Below are 23,780 nucleotides of genomic sequence, written 5' to 3' on the forward strand. Positions count from 1 at the left end.
GTCTGCATAGGTTCCCTCAGGGTGCTCCGGTTTCCTCCCACAGACCAAAGATGTGCGGGTTAGGTGGATTGGCCATGCTAAATTCCTCCTTAGTGTCAGGGGGACTAGCTCGGGTAAATGCATGGGGTTATGGGGATAGGGCCTGTTTGGGATTGTGGTTGGTGCAGACCCGATGGGCCGAATGGCCTCCTTCTGCACTGTAGGATTCTATGAGTGGCTTGCTGGACCATTTCAGAGGGCAATTTGAGAGTCAACCACATTGTTGTGGCTCTGGAGTCACATGCAGGCCAGGCCTGGGAAGGACAGCAGATTTCCTTCCCTAAAGGACGTTAGTGAACCAGATGGGCTTTTTGCAACAATCAACAATGATTTCATGGTCATCATTAGATTTTTAATTCCAGATATTTCTTTGATTGAATTCAAATTGCACCATCGGCCATGATGGATTCGAACGAACCTTGGTCCCCAGAACATTAGGATTGGCCATGCTAAATTCTCCCTCAGTGTACCCGAACAGGTGCCGGATGTGGTGACTAGGGGATTTTCACAGTAATTTCATTGCAGTGTTAATGTAAGCCTACTTGTGACTAATAAATAAATAATATAGCTATCCATCCACCATAGCTCCCACCGCAATTATAGCAGTGAGATATGAGGCCTTGAGCTGCCTTCCTGGCTAGTGGATTAATTAATTCCCAATTAAGGACCAAGCCTGCTGCCACTGGGGCAAAACCAGACCTGATGGGGGAGGGGGGTTGGATGGGGGAGGGGTTTCTGTCCTTAACTGGTCCATCGGAAGGGCCCCCTCCCTACCAAGGTGCTTACCCACTCACCCACCTTTGCCAGGTTGCCTACACCCCTGCCTCATGGTCTCTCAAACCCCCTTATCCTATCCCCTTGCCCAACCCCACCCTTGCTGCGATCTGCCAGTGAGACACTCAAACACATGCGGTGGTGTTATGGTAGCATCGCCGGATTAGTAATGTTCTGCGGACCCGGGTTCGAATCCCGCCACGGCAGATGGTGAATTTTGAATTCAATTAAAAAAAACTGGAATGAAAAGTTTGTTGAAACAATTGTCAATCAGGAAGGGGAGCAGGGAAGAGAAAAAGGTCAGCTCAGCTTTCTGCCACGATCACAACTCAAAAACACCAATGCCAGGCATTGCAGGAGGAAAGGTTTGGGTTAGGCTATAATTTCCTCCTCCGCCAAGGAGCCTGTCTCTCTTCTAAACTCAGGAGATGAGCTGAGGTCACCCAGCGTCCAGTGTTGGAGGATCCCTGGTGGGTGTGAAGTGAACAGGGGGTCAGGGCGACAGTGGCATTATCACTGGGCCAGTAATCCAGAGACCCAGGGAAATGTTCTGGGGACGAGTCCCACAACAGCAGATAGTGAAATTGGAATTCGATAAAAAGCTAGAATTGAAAGTATAATGTCGACCGTGAACCCATTGTTGATTGTCGGAAAAACCCATCTGATTCACGACTGTCCTTTAGGGAAGGAAATCTGCCGTCCTTACCCGGTCTGGCCTTTGTGTGACTCCAGAACCACAGCAATGTGGTTGACTCTTAAATGCCCTCATGGATGGGCAATAAATGCCGGCCCAGCTGGCAATGCCCATGTCCCATGAACGAATAAAAAACTGCTACTCCATTCCCTCTGTCATGAGGCATGGGCAAGATGCCAGCCTCTCATTGGCCGTCAGCTCCTTGAGGTAAGATTTCCTGTTCCTGAGGGGGCAGAAATTTTGCCTCCAGCCAATGGGCAGTCTAGGTACAGATCAGTCCTGAGAAGATGGGACTTCATTCACTGCAGTCTAAAAGTTCAAGGGGTTGTGAAGGATTATGATTAAATCACAGAGCGGTTAGAAATCAAGAACAAAGAACCTTTCACAGCCTCACAGCGCCAGGGACCCGGGTTCAATTCCGGCCTCGGGTCACTGTCTGTATGGAGAGTCCGCACATTCTCCCTGTGTCTGTGTGGGTTTCCTCCGGGTGCTCCGGTTTCCTCCCACAGTCCAAAGATGTCTGGGTTAGGTTGATTGGTCATGCTAAATTGACCTTAGTGTCAGGGGGATTAGCAGGGTAAATGTGTGGGGTTACGGGAATAGGGCCCGGGTGGGATTGTGGTCGGTACAGACTCGATGGGCCAAATGGCCTCCTTCTGCACTGTAGGGATTCTATTCTATTCAAATGAATGACTTTTCAAATTTAGTTACTGTTGTTATGTACAAAGTGGTTTCATGACATTTAAATCATTGTGAAGGAAGAAAAATAAATTCTAAATTGCCTGAGCAGGCAAGTGGAATAAGGATGTTCATGTGGAGAAAAATGCAGATACAGGCCTGGCTGTTTTTTATTCATTCATGGGACTTGGGCGTCACTGGCTGGGCCAGCATTTATTGCCCATCCCTAGTTGCCCTTGGAGGGCAGTTGAGAGTCAACCACATTGCTGTGGCTCTGGAGTCACATGTAGGCCAGACCAGGTAAGGACGGCAGATTTCCTTCCCTAAAGGGCATTAGTGAACCTGATGGGTTTTTCCAACAATTGACAATGGTTCCATGGTCATCAGTAGCTTCTTAATTCCAGATTTTGTTTTAAATTGAATTCAGATTCCACCATTTGACCCGGTGGGATTCGAACCCGGGTCCCCGGAACATTAGCTGAGTTTCTGGATTAATAGATTAGCAATAATACCACAAGGTCATCGCCTCCTTGATGGACTAAGAGGTCTGTGTTTGTGCTGTGAGCTTCTCTGATTCTAATTGCTGGTTTGAGGATATAGAGCATCAAGAACCAAGTTGGTATTGGTATCTCTGCCCCATCACTGACAGTTAAAAATGAAGGCGTGCAAAATGCACATGGGAGTTAATGAAACTTCTCTTTGCATCCGTCTATGAAGAGATACCAACTCAGGGTAATGTCATGCTGCATGCTGAAGTATACTGTGGTGCCAATTTATCAACTTCACATCTATGTCTATGCCACACGTTCTTTGGCTGTTAATGGGGACCAGGAAACTGGAGCAATACACATTGTTTTTAGTCTCGGAAAGTATTCAAGTCTCAAGTGTGGCAGAGAGCCGCAGGATTGAAAGTTTGATTTGATTTGATTTGACTTATTATTGTCACATATATTAGTATACAGTGAAAAGTATTGTTTCTTGCCTGCTATACAGACAAAGCATGCCCACAACCACAAGAAAGTACAAAAGGTCGTGAATGTAGCCCAATCCATCATGCAAACCAGCCTCCCATCCATTGACTTTGTCTACACTTCCCGCTGCCTCGGGATAGCAGCCAACATAATTAAGAACCCCACGCACCCCGGACATTCTCTCTTCCACCTTCTTCCGTCGGGAAAAAAATACAAAAGTCTGAGGTCATGTACCAACGGACTCAAGAACAGCTTCTTCCCTGCTGCAGTCAGGCTTTTGAATGGACTTACCTCGCACTAAGTTGATCTTTCACTACACCCTAGCTCTGACTGTAACACTACATTCTGCACTCTCTCGTTTCCTTCTCTGTGAATGGTATGCTTTGCTTGTATAGCGTGCAAGAAACAATACTTTTCACTGTATCCCAATACATGTGACAATAATAAATCAAATCAAATACCGTTCATAGAGATGGAAAGGAGAGGGTGCAGAATGTAGTGTTGCAATCGTAGCTAGGGTTTAGAGAAAGATCAACTTAATATAAGGTAGGTCCGTTCAAAAGTCTGATGGCAGCAGGGAAGAAGCTGTTTTTGAGTGGGTTGCTATGTAATCTCAGACTTTTGTATCTTTTTCCCGATGGAAGAAGGTGGAAGAGAGAATGTCCAGGGTGCATGGGGTCCTTGATTACGCTGGCTGCTTTTCCAAAGCAACAGGTAGTGTAGACAGAGTCAATGGTTGGGAGGCTGGTTTGCGTGATGGACTGGGCTACGTTCACAACTCCTTGTAGTTTCCGTCGAACTGATGGCTTTGGAACTGTGCAGCAGGGGAGTCTCTTAATGATAATGCAAGGTGACCTGGCTGGCACAAAAGAATGAATCTACTGATTGTGAGGTGCATAACTCTGGCACAATCCTTGTACAACGCGCATAAATCAATCAGTTGTTTGCTGGAACTGCTGGAAGATAATGATAACATAATTAATCCGTGTAGATTAATCAGTATTCAGTGAATCAGTATTCAGAAGAGCAGAGTTCAGACAGTGAGTAAAGCAAGCCACCTGCTGAAGCATTGAGTGCACAAAGCCCCATGAATTTTAAAGGAGGGTTGTCTCTCTGCTGCGAGCAATGATCACTATGCTGAAGTTCATGCTGTCATGTGCCACAATGGTTTCGATTTTCATGGAAGGGGGAGGATGAATGCGGGACTGGGGAGTGGATGTTGCCACTAAACCTGGCAAGGTCACCTCAATGATAAGTCCTCATTTCAGTAAAACTCCAGTAAATAAGGGTGGCACGGTGGCACAGTGGATTAGCACTGCTGCCTCACAGCGCCAGGGACCCGGGTTCGATTCCCAGTTCGGGTCACTGTCTGTACGGAGTCTGCACGTTCTCCCCGTGTCTGCGTGGGTTTCCTCCGGGTGCTCTGGTTTCCTCCCACAGTCCAAAGATGTGCGGGTTAGGTGCATTGGCCGTGCTAAATTGCCCCTTAGTGTTGGGGGGCTTAGCAGGTTAAATATGTGGGGTTATGGGAATAGTGCCTGGGTGGGATTCTTGTCGGTGCAGAGTCGATGGGCCGAATGATCCCCTTCTGTACTATCGGGATTCTATGATTCTATGTAAATTGGAGGACTGTTCCGGCAACAGCAGGTGAGCGAAGTATAACAGAATGCAGGTTGTTCTTCTGTAGAATTTTGCCCTAGAAAGTGGCACTGCCACGATTGCACCATTTAATTTTTAAACGCTAGATTGTGTACCGCTTATGTATCAGTAACGTGAGGTCCTGATCATTGATTAGGGGTGGCACGGTGGCACAATGGTTAGCACTGCTGCCTCACAGCGCCAGGGACCCGGGTTAAAATTCTGGCCTTATGTGACTGTCTGTTTGGATGGTAGCCATGATGTGGAGATGCCGGCATTAGACTGGGGTGGGCATAGTAAGAAATCTCACAGCACTAGGTTAAAGTCCAACTAGTGGTTGGACTTTAACCAAGGTGTACAAAATTATGAAGGGTATAGATAGGGTGAACAGTGGGAAGCTTTTTCCCAGGTCGGAGGTGACGATCACGAGGGGTCACGGGCTCAAGGTGAGAGGGGCGAGGTATAAATCAGATATCAGAGGGACGTTTTTTACACAGAGAGTGATGGGAGCCTGGAATGTGCTGCCAAGTAGGGTGGTGGAGGCAGACACGCTGGCATCGTTTAAGACTTACCTGGATAGTCACATGAGCAGTCTGGGAATGGCGGGATACAAACGAATGGTCTAGTTGGACCAAGGAGCGGCGCAGGCTTGGAGGGCCGTAGGGCCTGTTTCCTGTGCTGTACTGTTCTTTGTACTTTGTTCTTTGGTTTATTTGGAATCACGAGCTTTCAGAGCTCTGCTCCTTCAGGTGAGTCACTTAGATGAGCACTCCAAAAGCTTGTGATTCCAAATAAACCGGTTGGACTTTAACCTGGTGTTGTGAGACTTCTTACTGTGTCTGCGTGGAGTCTGCACGTTCTCCCCGTGTCTGCATGGGTTTCCTTTGGGTGCTCCGGTTTCCTCCCACAGTCCAAAGATGTGCGGGTTCGGTGGGTTGGCCACGCTAAATTGCCCCTTAGTGTCCCAAGATGTATAGGTTAGATGGATTAGCCAGGGTAAAAGTGTGGGATTACAAGGATAGGGAGGGGAGAGGACCTGAGAATGATACTCAGTCAAAGAGTCGGTGCAGACTCGATGGGCTGAATAGCCTCTTCTGCAATTTAGGGATTCTATGAATGGGACTATTGGATAGTTCTCTCAAAGAGCTAGTAAATGTACAATGGGCCAAATGTCCTCCTCTTATGCTGTATGCTTCTGTGATTTGATGACATGTTCTTTGTCCAGTGGTTAATTCTGTGCCCTTTAACCCTCAGAGCACAGTGGACAAGCTCATAAAGAAGACGAACCTTGCACTCGTGGTGGGGACGCATTCCTGGCGGGATCAGTTCATGGAGGCCATCACAGTCAGCGCTGGTAAGGACTATTTACCCTAAACGTGCTAACTTTAACACGGGACACAACATTCTTTTGAGCTGGAAACAAGAAGAAAACCTTGGCACGGTCATGACCCAGAAGAGCAACTTTCACTTTTCTGTGCTGACAAAGTGCTGGCCTATTTGGGTGGATTTTGTCATTGACGACACCTGTTGACAGGATGTAGGCCGGAATTCTCCGGCCGTTCACGCCAGCAGATTCCACGGTCCCGCCGGCAGCGCAGCGCCGCCCGTGGAATTCCCATTGAAGCCAGTGGGAGTAGACAATCCCACCGCTAGCAAACAATGCGTCACCTCCCACCGGTGGGAGACACGTGGCTGGGAGGCTGAATCCCACCCCTGATGTTCGACCACCTAAATTTGCAGGGCGGTGACTTGAAGGAGGAATTCGTAGCCTTATCCTTATCCTAAGTTTATTCACAAAATCCAGAGAACACAGAATCCCTTTTTTCTTCCTCTGCCCCACACAGGTGGAAGCCAGGTCTTATATAAGACCATAAGATATAGGAGCAGAATTATGCCATTCAGCCCATCGAGTTCCTCCACCATTCAATCATGGCGGATATAATTCTCAGCCCCATTCTGCTGCCTTCTTCCCACAACCCTTGACCCCTTATTAATCAAGAACCTATCTATCTCTGTCTTAAAGACACTCAATGACCCTGCTTCCACAGCCTCCTGTGGCAATGAGTTCCACAGATTCACCACCCTCTGGCTAAAGAAATTCCTCCTCAAATCAGTTTTAAAGGAGCATCCCTTCACTCTGAGGTTGTGCCTCGAGTTCTAGATTCTCCCACTCGTGGAAACATCCTCTCCACATCCAGTCTATCCAGGCCTCTCAGCATTTTGTAAGTTTCAATTAGATCCCCCCTCATCCTTCGAAACTCCATCGAGTATAGACCCAGACTCAGAAGTACATCCCTGCTCTTGTATTCTAGCCCTCTAGAAATGAACGCTAACATTGAATTTGCCTTCCTAACTGCCAACTGAACCTGCACATTCACCTTTATGAGAGTCCTGAACCAGGACTCCCAAGTCCCTTAGTGCTTCAGATTTCCGAAGCCTTTCCCCATTTAGAAAATAGTCTACACCTCTATTCTTCCTACCAAAGTGGATAACCTCACAATTTCCCAGGTATATTAAGAATAATGTCCGAACCTTTTCCCGGTTAGTAATGGCTGCTCTCACTTACATCTGGAGCATGCACGTCATTGCAACATTAACATGCTCATCTGTGGAAGAACTCATTATGGTGATTTACGAAGGGACCCTGCTGCCTAGGTTATAATAATGATGTGAAATTTGGCTACATAGTGAATGACAATGTGAATAGTTGGAGACTTCAGAATAATATATGGAGAAATGGGCAGATGGAGTTCAGTGCTGTGGTGTTTTTTACAATTAATTCATGGGGCCGTTGACATTTATTGCCCCTGAACTGAGTAGTTTGCGAGGCCATTTCAGAGGGCATTCACAAGTCAACCACCATGCCGTGGATCTGGAGTCACATTAAACTTTTAAAGTTTATTTAAGTTTATTTATTCGTCACAAGTAGGCTTACATTAACACTGCAATGGCTTGTGGGCTGATTTAGTTTGGCCAGTGAACGCTATGCTGAAGAATGGAAATCATCTTGGGGGGAGTCCTCATTTTGTCAGATATTTTCCACCTTCTTCTGTCGGGAAAAAGGTACAAAAGTCTGAGGTCACGTACCAACCGACTCAAGAACAGCTTCTTCCCTGCTGCTGTCAGACTTTTGAATGGACCTACCTTGCATTAAGTTGATCTTTCTCTACACCCGAGCTATGACAGTGACACTACATTCTGCACTCTCTCGTTTCCTTCTCTATGAACGGTATGTTTTGTCTGTATAGCGCGCAAGAAACAATACTTTTCACTACATGTTAATACATGTGACAATAATAAATCAAATCAAAATCAAAGATATTGGAGTCCAAGTTGGCAGACCAGAAAGCAAAATAATCTTCAGGTATCCTCTTCATCATTTAAGCATTGAATTTCCTTACAGGTACCTGCGTTGCAAAATTCAGAGACACTTAAGAGGGGCAGAAACCAAGTAACATTAGAAAATGTTGAAATAACTTTGTGCATCTTCCGTTTTGTGCTTTTGTTTATTCTCCGTGTCAAGGCTGACATTTATTTTTCTTGCCCTAAGATCTTTGTAGCAGTTTAATACGACTGGATTATTTGCACGTAAGGCCAGTATCAGTCAACCATGTTGGTGTGGGACTGGAGTGACAGGCAGGACAGGTCCACAAGGACAGCAGACATCCTTCCCTGTCTGTGAACCAGTTGGCTTTTTACAATGAATTTAACAATTTCATGGCCACATTTTTAAAAAATTCATTCGCGAGATGTGGGCATCGCTGGCAACACCCGAAGGAAACCCAGGCAGACATGGGGAGAACGTGCAAACTCCACATAGACAGTGACCCAAGGCCAGAAATGAACCCGGGTCCCTGGTGCTGTGAGGCAGCAGTGCTAACCAATGTGCCACCGTGCCATCTCTTTGGTGTAGGTACACCCACAGTGCTGTTAGGAAGAGAGTTCCAGGATTCTGACCCAGCTACAGTGAAGGAACAGTGTATAGCTCCAAGTCAGGATGGTGCGTGGCTTGGAGGGGAGCTTCTAGGTGGTGGTGTTCCCATATGTCTGCTGCCCTTGTCCTACTAGGTGGTAGAATCATAGAATCCCTACAGTGCAGAAGGAGGCCATTCGGCCCATTGAGTCAGCACCAATGCTCTGACAGAGCATCTTACCCAGGCCCATCCCCTTGCTCTAACTCCACACATTTATCCCACTAATCCCACTAACCTACACAGCTTTGAATATTAAGGGCCAATTTACCTAACCCGCACATCTTTGGAGTGCGGGAAGGAACCGGAGCACCCGGAGGAAACCCTTGCTAACACAGGGAGAATGTGCAAAATCCATCCAAACAGTGACCCGAGGCTGGAATTGAACCTGGGTCCCTGGCGCTGTGAGGCAGCAGTGCTAACCACTGTGCCACCGTGCTGCCCAGAGGTGACAGATTTGAAAGGTGCTGCCTAAGGAGCCTTGGTAAGTTGCTGTAGTGCATCTCATAGATGTTGGAGGGAATTAGTGTTCAACATGGTGGGGTGTCAATCAAGTAAATCAATTTTAACTCGTCTCCCCTTCTTAAATCCCAGATTTAAAAAAAAAATTGAATTCAAATTAATAAAATGGCCACAGTGGGATTTGAACTCTCATTCTCTGGATGACTAAAGTCCAGTGACACAACCATTCTGCATTTGCCAATCATTTTTCAGATACATTTGAAACAAAGGCTGCTTCCTGGGAAACACAAGTCTCACTGGTTTTCTTAGTCCCGTGGACCTTGCAGACTTTTTCCTAAGTTTTAAAGTTCTTTTTTTCAGGTTTAATATTCTTTCCTCGAAAAAAAAACAGACCAAGGTCCTTTGATGGTCCAAACGTGTCCCCACTATGGGCCGAATTTTCCCATCCTGCCCGCCATAGGAATTTTAGCGGGTGAGGGGGCAGACCACTTAAAGGTCTGTTGGCCTCGAGCGGGATTTCCCGGTTTTGGGGCAAGCGCGGCAGAAAATCCCGCCCCATATCTTCAACGGATGCAACATCAAAATGGCTGAAACCATTGAAGTCCCACCCTTGTGCCTAGTCGATCCCCAAAGAATTTTATGGAAGAAATTCCACCTACCCCCAACCCTGAGTAGGAGGAGGCAGAGAACTGGCACCTCCCTCCCAGTGTGGCAGTTTCTAGCTGGGCTTTTGGAACTCCCAGGCAGACATGTAACCGTAGCAGCGAGGATACTCACCATTGCCAAGGAAACAGGGACCCAACCCTCCTCCCCCATCCCGCCATTCCTGATGCGAAAAAGCCCAGCAGCATTTGCAATAGAGCCGGCACGATTCCTGCATGCTCCTTCCCAGGATTTGGGTAACTTCCAGAATGGTCAAAATGGTTAAATTTTGGGAGGACAAGTTGCAGAGACTGTGCTGTGAATAGAAGATTCAGGGTGATCGAATAGGCTGCTTCAAACCATCAAAGAGCAGAAGGCAAAAAATAATAATTTCTTCTTATGTGATGTTTGTCTCTTCAAGACAGTGCAGCAGAAGTGAGTCACCTGACTCGAGGGACCAATGGGACACCGAGAGTGAGTGATCACCCCCAGAGGGTGGAGTCCTCTCAGGCAGAATCTTCCAGAAGCCATGTTGTAAGCATGTAAAGATTGGAGCTCTGCTCCAGAGCAACAAACCTCCTGGACCTAAGTTTCATTATTCAATGTATGCTGTCTGCTTCTAACAGGTTTAAGTTAAAGTTTATTTATTAGTGTCACAAGTAGGGTTACATTAACACCATAATGGAGTTACTGTGAAAATCCCCTAGTCGCCACACTCTGGCGCCTGTTCGGGTACATAGAGGGAGAATTTAGCACACCCAACCAGCACATCTTCGGACTGTGGGAGGAAATCGGAGCACCCAAAGGAAACCCACGCAGACACGGGGAGTACATGCAGACTCCACACAGACAGTGACCCAAGCCAGGAATCGAACCTGGGTCCCTGATGCTGTGAGACAGCAGTGCTAACCACTGTGCCGCCCTGTCACCCCAAAGCCTCAAATCTCTTGGCAATGTGAGAAAGCCACAACATAACAAAAACAAGCTGATGTGACCTTAAAATCAGAGCCAGGCTGTTCAGAGTTGCATTAGCTCTGACAAAGGGTCATCTGGACTTGAAACGTTGGCCCTATTCTCTCCCCACAGACGCTGTCAGACCTGCTGAGATTTTCCAGCATTTTCTGTTCTTGTTTCAGATTCCAGAATCCGCAGTATTTTGCTTTTATATTATTTTGTTCAGAGTTGATGCCAGGAAGTATTTATTCCCACAAAGGATAGCGGCGATCTAGACCTCTCTTCTCCAAATCATTGTTGAGGCTGAAGGGGAGGTGGTTGTCAATTAGAAAATTGGAAACTGAGAACAATGGATGTAGCAATCAAAGTCCTGCATTAACCCTTTCAGGGACAGTGGCCGGAATTCTCCAGCCCTTCACACTAGCGGGATTCTCCGCAGTGCACCCCCGTCCGCGGGTCTCCCGCCAGCATGGGGTGACGTCAATGGGAATTCCCATTGACAGCGGCAGGACCAGAGAATCCCGTTGCTAACAAAATGCCTCCTCCCGCTGGCGGAAAACACGCAGCTGGGAGGCCGGAGAATCTCACCCAGTGTCTTTCAAAACACAAATTCCTGCAGAATGTTCTTCGTCCTTGAAGATGAACCATTTTCTGTGATTACAGTGTTCATGACAGGCTGCATTATTGGTTGACTTCTGAATCACTGCATTTCGCTTGCCTGCACAAAGCCATTTGCTGTAGCTCTCTTGACAACGCCTGAGAAATAGCCCCGAGGTGTTTTTATAAGTACAGTTCATTCTACAGAGGCTATCAGGTGGTTTTGGACCTCGGGACCCAAGCAGAATTTGATCCGGCTGATCACATTGCCTTGCGAGTGGATGCTTCACACATATTGGTTTCCAATTCAACATCCGCAGAGTGGTCCCCGGGCCTCAGGGCTGCAAAGGGTCAGAAGCCGAGGAAGAATTCTAATCAAGTTCTTGATATGAACTTGAAAGGAAAGCCCTCAGCTCGCAGCTGGTTTGAAATAAGTGGGGTTCTGTTAAACGACATGGTCGCAAACATTTTTACATGCTGCTTACTTTTCCCCTCTTCATTTCATGCCTTCTTTATGCCCCACTGTTGGCTGCAAGTAGGTACAAGGGTGGACTTTCCTCCGAGACTGGCACACCATAAAAGAACAAAGAAAATTACAGCACAGGAACAGGCCCTTCGGCCCTCCAAGCCTGCACCGACCATGCTGCCCAACTGAACTAAAACCCCCTACCCATCCGGGGCCCATATCCCTCTATTCCCATCCTATTCATGTATTTGTCCAGACCCCCCTTAAAAATCACAATCGTATCTGCTTCCACTACCTCCCCCGGCAACGGGTACCAGGCACCCACCACCCTCTGTGTAAAAAACTTGCCTCGTACATCTCCTTTAAACCTTGCCCCTCGCACCTTAAACCTGTGCCCCCGAGTAATTGACTCTTCCACCCTAGGAAAAAGCTTCTGATTATCCACTCTGTCCATGCCCCTCATAATCTTATAGACTTCTATCAGGTTGCCCCTCAACCTCCGTCGTTCTAATGAGAACAAACCAAGTTTCTCCAATCTCTCCTCACAGCTAATGCCCTCCATACCAGGCAACATCCTGGTAAATCTTTCTGTGCCCTCTGCAAAGCCTCCACATCCTTCTGGTAGTGTGGCGACCAGAATTGAACACTATATTCCAAGTGCGGCCTAACTAAGGTTCTATAAAGCTTTAAATGACTTGCCAATTTTTTAACTCAATGCCCCGGCCGATGAAGGCAAGCATGCCGTATGCCTTCTTGACTACCTTCTCCACCTGCATTGCCACTTTCAGTGACCTGTGCGCCTGTACACCCAGATCCCTCTGCCTATCAATACTCTTAAGGGTTCTGCCATTTACTGTATATTTCCTATCTGTATTAGACCATTTTCTGCGTTTCTGAAGCGTGCAGGGGGGCTCTCCCGGAGGGAATGCACCTTTGCAAAAATGGGTCGCAGCAAAGTGCTGAATTTCCATAAGACACAAGAGCAGACGTGGGCAATTCGGCCTATCGACCCTGGTCACCACACTACAGGAAGGATGTGGAAGATTTGGAGAGGGTGCAGATGAGGTTTACAGGATGCTGCCTGGATTAGAGAATATGAGCTATAAGGAGAGGCTGGGCAAACTAGGATTGTTTTCTCTGGAGCGGCGGAGGCTGAGGGGAGACCTGATAGAAGTCTATAAAATTGTGAGAGGCCATAAATAGGGTCAGGCTTTGTTTCCCAGAGTTGAAACGCCTAATACTAGGGGGCATGCACTTAAGGTGAGAGGGGGTAAGTTCAAAGGAGACGTGAGGGGCAAGTTTTTTACACAGAGAGTGGTAGGTGTCTGGAACATGGTGGTGCAGGCAGATACGATAGGGGCGTTTAAGGGGCTTTTAGATAGCACATGAATATGCAAGGAATAGAAGGATATGGACCAAGGGCAGGCCGAAGGGATTAGTTTAATGTGGCATCATGTTCGGCATAACTTTGTGGGCTGAAGGACCTGTTCCTTTGCTGTACTGTTCTATGTTCAATGTTCTATGATTCTTCTCCCACCATTCAATGAGATCATGACTGATCTGATACAATAATCCTCAACTCCACCTTCCCGCTTATCCCCAAAACCCAATATGGTAGTTCTCTGAGGGAGGAGTCATGTGTTCCACTAGTCCAGTAAGAAGTTTAACAACACCAGGTTAAAGTCCAACAGGTTTATTTGGTAGCAAAAGCCACACAAGCTCTCGGAGCCTTAAACCCCTTCCTCAGGTGAGTGAGTTCCACTCGTCCAATCAGGGATAGAATTGGGGATTCATTGGGATGTGTTGGGACTTGTCCCAGCAGTTGGACCCAAGAGCTGAGTATAAAAAGATCTTTCAAAGTATTCTGTAAATAGTTGCTTATAGCGGTAATAAATCATTATGTTTTATAAGCGAACCAGTGGAGCCAATCCTTGAGGTTATTACACCCTTGATTCCCTTACTGATTAAAAATCTGTCTATCTCAGCCTTGAACATGCTTAACAACCCAGCCTCTACAGCTCTGTGTGTTAAAGAATTCCACAGATTCACTCGCCTCTGAGAGAAGAAATTCCTCCTCATCTCTGTCTTACTCCCTTACTTCTTACTCTGCGATCATGCCCTCTGGTCCCAGACTCTCCCACAAGGGGAAACAACCTCTTCGCATCTAAGTTTATTTATTAGTGTCACAAGTAGGCTTACATTAACACTGCAATGAAGTTACTGTGAAAATCCCCCCAGTCGCCACACTCCAGCGCCTGTTCAGGTACACTGAGGGAGAATTTAGCACGGGCCAATGCTCCTAACCAGCATGTATTTCAGACAGTGGGAGGAAACCGGAGCAAACCCCATGTAGACATGGGGAGAACGTGCAGACTCCACACAGACAGTGACCCAAGCCGGGAATTGAACCTGGGACTCTGGCGCTGTGAGGCAGCAGTGCTAACCACTGTGCCACCGTGTCGCTCATATCCTATCAAGCCCCCTGAGAATCCTATATGTCTCAATAAGGTCACCCCTCATTCTTCTAAATGCCAATGAGTACAGGCCCAAATTACTCAACCTCTCCTCATAAAATCCCTCTATACTGGGACCAACCAGTGAACCTTCTCCAGATTGCCTCCAATGACAATACATCTTTCCTTCGATAAGGGGACCAAAACTGTTCACAGTATTTTAGGTGTGGTCTAACTCGTGCTTTCCATAGTTTTAGCAATTTCTTACTGGCATTATTGCCTTCAGAGCCCAATATTGCCATACATGCGCGCTATACAGACAAAGCATACCGTTCATAGAGAATGAAAGGAGAGGGTGCAGAATGTAATGTTACAGTCATAGCTAGGATGTAGAGAAAGATCAACTTAATATGAGGTAGGTCCATTCAAAAGTCTGACAGCAGCAGGGAAGAAGCTGTTCTTGAGTTGGTTGGTACCTGACCTCAGACTTTTGTATTTTTTTCCTGATGGAAGAAGGTGGAAGAGAGAATGTCCGGGGTATGTGGGGTCCTTAATTATGCTGGCTGCTTTTCTGCGGGAGGTATAGACAGAGTCAACGGATGGGAGGCTGGTTTGCGTGATGGATTGGGTTACATTCACGACCTTTTGTAGTTTCTTGCGGTCTTGGGCAGAGCAGGAGCCATACCAAGCTGTGATGCAACTGGGAAGGTTGCTTTCTATGTTCTATGTTCGTGTCTCACGGGCTTGATCGAGTTTTTCGAGGAAGTGACGAAGATAACTGATGAGGGTAGGGCAGTGGATGTTGTCTACATGGAGGCCTTTGACAAGGTCCCTCATGGCAGACTGGTGCAGAAGGTGAAGTCGCATGGGATCAGAGGTGAACTGGCAAGGTGGATACAAAACTGACCCGGTCAAAGAAGACAGAAGGTAGCAGTGGAACAGTGCGTTCCTGAGTAGAGGGCTGTGACAAGTGGTGTTCCTCAGGGATCAGTGCTGGGACCTTTGCTGTTTGTAATATATATAAATGATTTGGAGGAAAATGTAACTGGATTGATTAGTAAGTTTGCGGACGCCACAAAGGTTGGTGGATTTGCGGATAGCGATGAGGACCATCAGAGGATACAGCAGGATATAGATCAGTTGGAGACTTGGGCGGAGAGATGGCAGATGGAGTTTAATCCGGACAAATGTGAGGTCATGCATTTTGGAAGGTCTAATACAGATAGGAAATATACAGTAAATGGCAGAACCCTTAAGAGTATTGATAGGCAAAGGGATCTGGGTATACAGGTACACAGGTCACAGAATGTGGCAATGCAGGTGGAGAAGGTCGTCAAGAAGGCACACGGCATGCTTGCCTTCATCGGCCAGGGTATTGAGTTTTAAAATTGGCAAGTCATGTTGCAGGTTTCTCGAAACTTAGTTAGGCTGCACTTGGAATATAGTGTTCAATTCTGGTCGCCACACTACCAGAAGGATGTGGAGGCTTTGGAGAGGGTACAGAAAAGATTTACCAGGATGTTGCCTGGTATGGACGGCATTAGCTATGAGGAGAGGTTGGAGAAACTTGGTTTGTTCTCACTAGAACGACGGAGGTTGAGGGGAGACCTGATAGAAGTCTACAAGATTATGAGAGGCATGGACAGAGCGGATAGTCAGAAGCTTTTTCCCAGGGGGTTTTAGTTAAGTCGGGCAGCATGGTTGGTGCAGGCTTGGAGGGCCGAAGGGCCTGTTCCTCTGCTGTAGTTTTCTTTGTTCTTTGTTCTATGATGCATCTGTAAAAGTTGGTGAGAGTCCTAGCGGATATGCCAAATTTTCTTAACCTCCTGAGAAAGTAGGTGCGTTGGTGGGCTTTCTTAACTACAGCGTTGGTGTGGATCACACTTTAGCTGCATCGCTGGGTGATATTTTGTCTTTGCGAGCGGTGTTTCCCCCTCTTCTCTTCGGGCAGCCAATCAGGCACTTACCCAGACAACATCAGACGAAGGTTCCAGTCGGACAGAAACCCCACCTCTGGGGTCAATCAGGGCTAGGCCAGCTCGCCACTGCTGACAGCGCCACCAGATGTGGTGGATGGTGCCAGTATGACAGTGAAGCCTTGACCAGGGATTATTTCTAGAGAGATGTGAGGGGGCATGAGAGCAAGGTGGACGGGGGTCGGGGATGGGGGGAGGTCAGATGGAAGAGCAGGGATTTGTCTTACAGGAAGCAACCCCCTCACCCCCCCCCTCCCCAAACTCTTGATGTCGAGTCACTTAATCAGGCACTGAGTGCAAGTTAAGCCCCCCCCCCCCACCCCGCCCCACCTCCCACGAGAGTGCAGGAAAACCCAGCAGGAAATCCTGGTCCATTCTCTGGAGATGCAGGTGACCCATGCTCATCCCATTAAATCCGAGATCCGCCATTAAATCCCAAAGGGCTGTGATAATTGCCCTCAAGTCATCATTAACGAGTTGAGTTGGCATCCCGTCGCCACTGAGCAGAATTCCCACTTTGGGCCCTTCCCATCCCAACTAAGTGCGGGACACCAGCGGGAATCGGTATCCCAAACGACTCTCCCAGCCCCCCCACCATCATGGCACACTCCTCGGATGTGCGGATGAGATTGATCAGCCAATAACAAACTGCCCCTTAATGTCAGGGGTATTGGTAGGGTGAGTATGTGGGGTTGCGGGAATAGGGCCTGTGTGTGATTGTTGTTGGCGCAGGTTTGATGGGCTGAATGGCCTCCTTCTGCACAGTGGGGATTCTGTGCTTCTATGGCTGCTCCAGTCAACTTCATTACAGTCCACACCCACTGTGTGGGACCTAATAGATCCACCATGACCAATTGGAAAGAACAGTTCATTGAATAGGAAATACGAGTTGTCAGCCTGAAATATGATCTAATCTCAGTGACATCTTCTTGCTGTTTTAAGCGGAACTAATATCTTACCGCAGGCCTGTGGAACACTCAGGATAGATGTGAAAAATTACATTTATAGGATCTTCTCGAGGCGATTTCCATAAATGACTTGCCAGTAACCAAACACTTAGATGCATTAGTTCGTAATGATCTGAAGTACGGTGGATCAGATGATATCCTGATACTCTGCACTGATGTTCCTACCCTTTGGCCACATCCATTATGCATTAGCAATGCCACCAGGCCAACGTCGTAAAGGGATTATGAAGATTTCATCAAAGAATTGTCGACAATTGGTGTTCTATCATCTCAGAATTGGCTTGAGAACAGAGTTACATGACTGACTAATCCAATCCCAGATCTAGTTGTCATCGACAACCCTTGCAATCTGTGATAACATGGCCATTTTATTTACAGCTTGCAACTCAGCGCTGAGTATCAAGCTTTCTGACACAGCACCTGTTAACACTTAAGTTTGTTTATTAGTATCACAAGTAGGCTTACATTAACACTGCAATGAAGTTACTGTGAAAATCCCCTAGTCGCCACACTCCGGCGCCTGTTCGGGTACACTGAGGGAGAATTTAGCATGGCCAATCCACCTAACCAGCAGGTCTTTCGGATTGTGGGAGGAAACCCGAAGGAAACCCACGGGGAGAAGGTGCAGACTCCACACAGACAGTGACCCAAGCTGAGAATCGAACCCGGATCCCTGGCGCTGTGAGTTGGCAGTGCTAACCACTGTGCCACCGTGCCACCCACCCTCTGTTCCCTCTGGTGAGAGCAAGCAAAGCGTTTAGTAAATACCTGGCAAATTTGCAGAATAGTCGGGAAACTCAGGAAGTCTGTTTAGTTCAGCCCTGGTTAAATGGGAATAAACTGCGATGTGTAACTGCATATGTTGGAGGACATTTGGCGCATTGTGACCTGTCCATCTAAGTGAATACTTCAGATTTTTTTGTTATTCATTCGTGGGAAATGGGCATCACTGGCTGGCCAGCATTTATTGCCCATCCCTAGTTGCCTGAGGGCAGTTGAGAGTCAACCACATTGCAGCCAGCATAATCATGTTCTCCACGCACCCCGGACATACTCTCTTCCGCCTTCTTCCTTTGGGAAAAAGATACAAAAGTCTGAGGTCACTGACTCAAGAGCATCTTCATCCCTGCTGCCATCAGACTTTTGAATGGACCTACCTCATATTAAATTGATCTTTCTCTACGCCCTAGCTATGACTGTAACACTACATTCTGCACTCTCTCCTTTCCTTCTCTATGAACAGTATGCTCTGTCTGTATAGCGCGCAGGAAACAATACTTTTCACTGTATCCCAATACATGTGACAATAATAAATCAAATCAAATCAAACAAAGGGTAACCTCATGCAATGACCTTTGATGCAATTAGTTAAGTAACCGTGGGAAGAATTTATTACCACCTTTGGAAATGGCTAATCTGGTGTCTGTGTCAGCACCTGTATTGTCACATATTCACTTCTGGTTCTGAACAGCCAGGAGTTTCAGAGAACATGAAAATTTCAGTACCATATTCTGCTCACACAGCTGTTTGGCTCAACAGGCTTCACATCTGGAAAATAATCTGTTTTTAAATTACTCATAAAGTGTTGGAACTACAAGACGAATGTTCAGAAGAAAAAAATAGCTTTTGTTTTACTTTCAAAGAACAAAGAAAATTACAGCACAGGAACAGGCCCTTCGGCCCTCCAAGCCTGCACCATCTGAACTAAAACCCCTTACCCTTCTGGGGACCATATCTCTCTATTCCCATCCTATTCATGTACTTGCCAAGATGCCCCTTAAAAGTCACTACCGTATCCGCTTCCACTACCTCCCCCGGCAACGAGTTCCAGGCACCCACTACTCTCTGTGTAAAAAATCTGCCTCATACATCTCCTTTAAACCTTGCCCCTCGCACCTTAAACCTGTGCCCCCGAGTAATTGACTCTTCCACCCTGGGAAAAAGCTTCTGACTATCCACTCTGCCTCTCATAATCTTGTAGACTTCTATCAGGTCGTCCCTCAATCTCCGTCGTTCCAGTGAGAACAAACCAAGTTTCTCCAACCTCTCTTCATAGCAAATGCCCTCCATACCAGACATCATCCTGGTAAATCTTTTCTGTACCCTCTCCAAAGCCTCCACATCCTTCTGGTAGTGTGGCAACCAGAATTGGAACACTATATTCCAAGTGCGGCCTAACTAAGGCTCTATAAAGCTGCAACATGACTTGCCAATGTTTAAACTCAATGCCCCGGCCAATGAAGGCAAGCATGCCGTATGCCTTCTTGCCTTTCAATTTAGTTTTTCACTATGAGGTTTGCTATTTTTGATCTGCACATCAGGAGTGGTTGGCTAAGCCACAGTTCACATTGCTTACAGCGTTCGTCACACGGTGGCACGGTGGTTAGCACTGCTGCTTAACAGTACCAACGACCTGGGTTCGATTCCTGGCTCAAGTCACTGTCTATGCGGAGTCTGCACGTTCTCCCTGTGTCTGCGTGGGTTTCCTCCGGGTGCTCTGGTTTCCTCTTACAGTTCGAAAGATGCACTGGTTAGGTGCATTGGCTGTGCTAAATTCTCCCTCAGTGTACCCGAACTGGCACCGGAGTGTGGCGACTAGGGGATTTTCACAGTAACTTCATTGCAGTGTTAATGTAAGTTTACTTGTGACAATAATAAATAAACTTTAAACAGAGGCTGCCATCGGTATGCATTTACAGAGAGGGACCGACAAACACAAGGGGGAGAGAGAATGAGAAACACTTACCACACACACACAGACACACACACACACACACACACACAGATAGAATATGAAATATAATGGTGCAAGTTGGTTGTTGTTGGGTTTGATTTGGAGACGGCAATCATAACTGATGCCATTAGCCATATGGATGTCTTTGCATGAAATAAGCCAAGGTCCTTCATCTGCGCCAGTGAACGGCCTGCTGCCTTTATTAATGTCAGGGTAACTGGGCTTCCCTTGAATGGAGCAATGTCAGGTTCTGTTAGGCATGGATGCACAGTAGCAAGCGGTTACCACTAAATGGTTGTGTATATTTTTATTAGCATGTGTGCGGTAGCGAGAATAGGGCTTGCCTGGGTGGGATTGTGGTCGGTATAGACTCGATGGGCTGAATGGCCTGCTTCTGCACTGTAGGGATTCTCTGATTCTCTGGAGTTGGGAGGAGCGGGAGTGCTCTCGGCTTCACAGCATTCCTGACAGCCATGGTGGGCGGCAACTTAGCACGGCCAATCCACCTAATCCGCACATCTTTGGACTGTGGGAGGAAACCGGAGTACCCGGAGGAAACCCACGCAGACACGGGGAGAATGTGCAAACTCCACACAGACAGTGACCCAAGCCGGGAATCGAACCCAGGTCCCTGGCGCAGAGAGGCAGCAGTGCCAACCACTGTGACACCAAAATAATATATACCCAACTTAAGTCATAAAATCATAAAGGTTTATAGCAGGAAACAGGTCCTTCAGCCCAACTTGTTCATGCCGCCCTTTTTAGTACCACAAAGTTGGTCCTAATTGCTCACGTTTGGCCCATATCCCTCTGCACCCAGCTTACCCATGTAACTGTCTAAATGCTTTTTAAAAGACAAAACTGTACCCGCCTCTACTACTACCTCTGGCAGCTTGTTTCAGGCACTCACCACCCTCTGTGTGAAAGAATTGCCCCTCTGGACCCTTTTGTATCTCTCCCCTTTCATCTTTAACCTATGCCCTCTAGTTTTAGATTCTCCTACCTTTGGGAAAAGATGTTGACTATCTAGCTGATCTATGCCTCTCATTATTTTGTAGACCTCGATAAGATCGCCCCTCAGCCTTCTACGCTCCAGAGAAAAAAGTCCCAGTCTATCCAGCCTCTCCTTATAACTCAAACCATCAAGTCCCGGTAGCACCTTAATAAATCGTTTCTGCACTCTTTCTAGTTTAATAATATCCTTTCTATAATAGGTCTGACAGAAAATTCTTGCACATGTCTACACTGATTTCCTCCCTGGCTCCAACTGAAGGTGTTCCTCCTCCTAAGACCACCCTCGCTCCCGATTGGGCCAATTTCCCAAGTGACCTCTCCAAAGGTCCCGCCCTGATCACGTGGCCCCTTAAAGGGGCCACGTTAGCACAGAAAGATTGCGGTACACAGCTATGTCTGAACAATAATAAGTGGTTGAATTCATTTTCTTAACTATTTACAACTGTACGAACTACAGGTGTTACTCAGTCTGAGCCATGAACTTTCTCCTTCTGGACTCCAGGTCATGTGACTCTCTCTTACATCAACATGTGGACATTACTATTTTGCCGGTCCCACACATTAACTCTCACATTAACGCCCTGAACACCTTTAAAGAAAAAACTCCATTCATAAAGTTACAAAGCCAATGTTGAGTGGATTGGGTTAATCCATCTCTTTGCTTGCTCCAAAAACCAAATTCAAATTGAATCAAATTCATGGTCCCCACAAGAGAGACAAACAAGATCCGAGCAGACAAGATAAGGCATTGCACCCCACCTCGGGCTTGATCCGACTGGTGCTTGATCTTAGCCAGAAGGCCGAGAAGCCTAATACTATCATTAGCTCTGTGAGAATTCAATTGTTATCGGCATTGTGAATTGAATTCCACTGTTAAAATAAGGAAGATACTGGGTAGAGGCAAAGTCCCTCAGATCTGTGTAATGTTTCACTGTCACAATGAACATTTTTTCTTAATACTGAGAGAGAATCAATTAAGCTGCAAATTCACCTCAGCCCTGCAGCTGAATCAGTTTGTGTTTTAGCGAAGAAAACTGCATTAATTGAGCAAGAACAAAGACAAGTACAGCACAGGAACAGTTTCAAGTTTCTAGGGGTCCAGATCACCAACAACCTGTCCTGGTCTCCCCGGTGCCGACACTACAGTTAAGAAAGCCCAACAACACCTCTACTTTCTCAGAAGACTAAGGAAATTTGGCATGTCAGCTAAGACTCTCACCAACTTTTACAGATGCACCATAGAAAGCATTCTTTCTGGTTGTATCACAGCTTGGTATGGCTCCCGCTCTGCCCAAGACCGCAAGAAACCACAAAGGGTCGTGAACGTAGCCCAATCCATCACGCAAACCAGCCTCCCATCCATTGACTCTGTCTACACTTCCTGCTGCCTCGGCAAAGCAGCCAGCATAATTAAGGACCCACGCACGCCGGACATTCTCTCTTCCACTTTCTTCCGTTGGGAAAAAGATACAAAAGTCTGAGGTCACGTACCAACCGACTCAAGAACAGCTTCTTCCCTGCCGCTGTCAGACTTTTGAATGACTTAGCTCGCATTAAGTTGATCTTTCTCTACACCATAGCTATGACTGCAACACTACATTCTGCACTCTCTCATTTCCTTCTCTATGAACGGTATGCTTTGTCCGTTTAACACGCAAGAAACAATACTTTTCACTCTATGTTAATACACGGGACAATAATAAATCAAATGAAATCAAAAGGTCCTTCGGCCCTCCATGCCTCCACCGACCATGCTGCCCAACTGAACTTAAACCCCCTCCCATTCCGGGGACCCTATCCCTCTATTTCCATCCCCTTAAAAGTCACTAAACTATCTGCTTCCACTACCTCAACTGGCAGCGAGTTCCAGGCACCCACCACCCTCTGTATAAAATACTTGCCTCGTACATCTCCTTTAAACCTTGCCCCTCACACCTTAAACCTATGCCCCCTAGTAATTGACTCTTCCTTCCTGGCAAAAAGCTTTTGACTATCCACTCTGTCCATGCCCCTCATAATCTTGTAGACTTTTATCAGGTCGCCCCTCAACCTCTGTCGCTCCAGTGAGACCGAACCAAGTTTCTCCAACCTCTCCTCATAGCTAATGCCCTCCGTACCAGACAACATCCTGGTAAATCTTTTCTGTATCCTCTCCGCATCCACCATTGAGATGCCATCATTGTTTAATGTCATGGAGTTGGGGGCAGTATATGCACATTTCACTCATTTCTCCAAAGTAAACAATCTTATCAGCATCGGGAACCCCAGTTTGGTGAGTCAGATGTGATACTGTGCGACATTATCACCAGCAAACAATTTGAGTCAGAGTGTGTTATTGGTAACAAATCTGTTTTCGCGACTGTGTGAAATTTCTCTGTCATTTGGGCAAATGCCTATTTAAACTCAGCAGGTGTTCCACACATTCCTCATCGATGTTGCACCAAGCCAATGTCAGCCTTTTCTCCAACGCATCATCCACAATGCTTCATTTCCAGGAATCAGAATTCACAATATTTCTTTTTATTATTCATTTATGGGACATGGGCGTCGCTGGCTGACCAGCATTTATTGCCCATCCCTAGTTGCCCTTGGAGGGCAGTTGAGAGTCAACCACATTGCTGTGGCTCTGGAGTCACATGGAGGCCAGACCGGGTAAGGACGGCAGATTTCCTTCCCTGAAGGACATTAGTGAACCAGATGTTTTTTCTGACAATCATTTTTATTGATAATTGACAATGGTTTCATGGTC

At 46.9% G+C, this 23,780-nt stretch overlaps 1 protein-coding gene across 6 annotated transcripts in view; it reads left to right on the forward strand.

Annotated features, from left to right (window-relative positions):
* Nucleotides 1-23,780, forward strand: part of slc8a3 (solute carrier family 8 member 3) — a 470,313-nt gene that overhangs the window by 426,384 nt on the left and 20,149 nt on the right. For all 6 annotated transcript variants that reach the window (XM_078233408.1, XM_078233411.1, XM_078233409.1 and 3 more), the window contains one exon: nt 6,049-6,148. In XM_078233408.1, the coding sequence (XP_078089534.1) occupies nt 6,049-6,148 (100 nt within the window). The remainder of the gene's footprint in view (nt 1-6,048; nt 6,149-23,780) is intronic.

Source organism: Mustelus asterias, chromosome 18 (assembly GCF_964213995.1).
Source record: "Mustelus asterias chromosome 18, sMusAst1.hap1.1, whole genome shotgun sequence".
NCBI classification, from domain to species: Eukaryota; Metazoa; Chordata; class Chondrichthyes; order Carcharhiniformes; family Triakidae; genus Mustelus; species Mustelus asterias.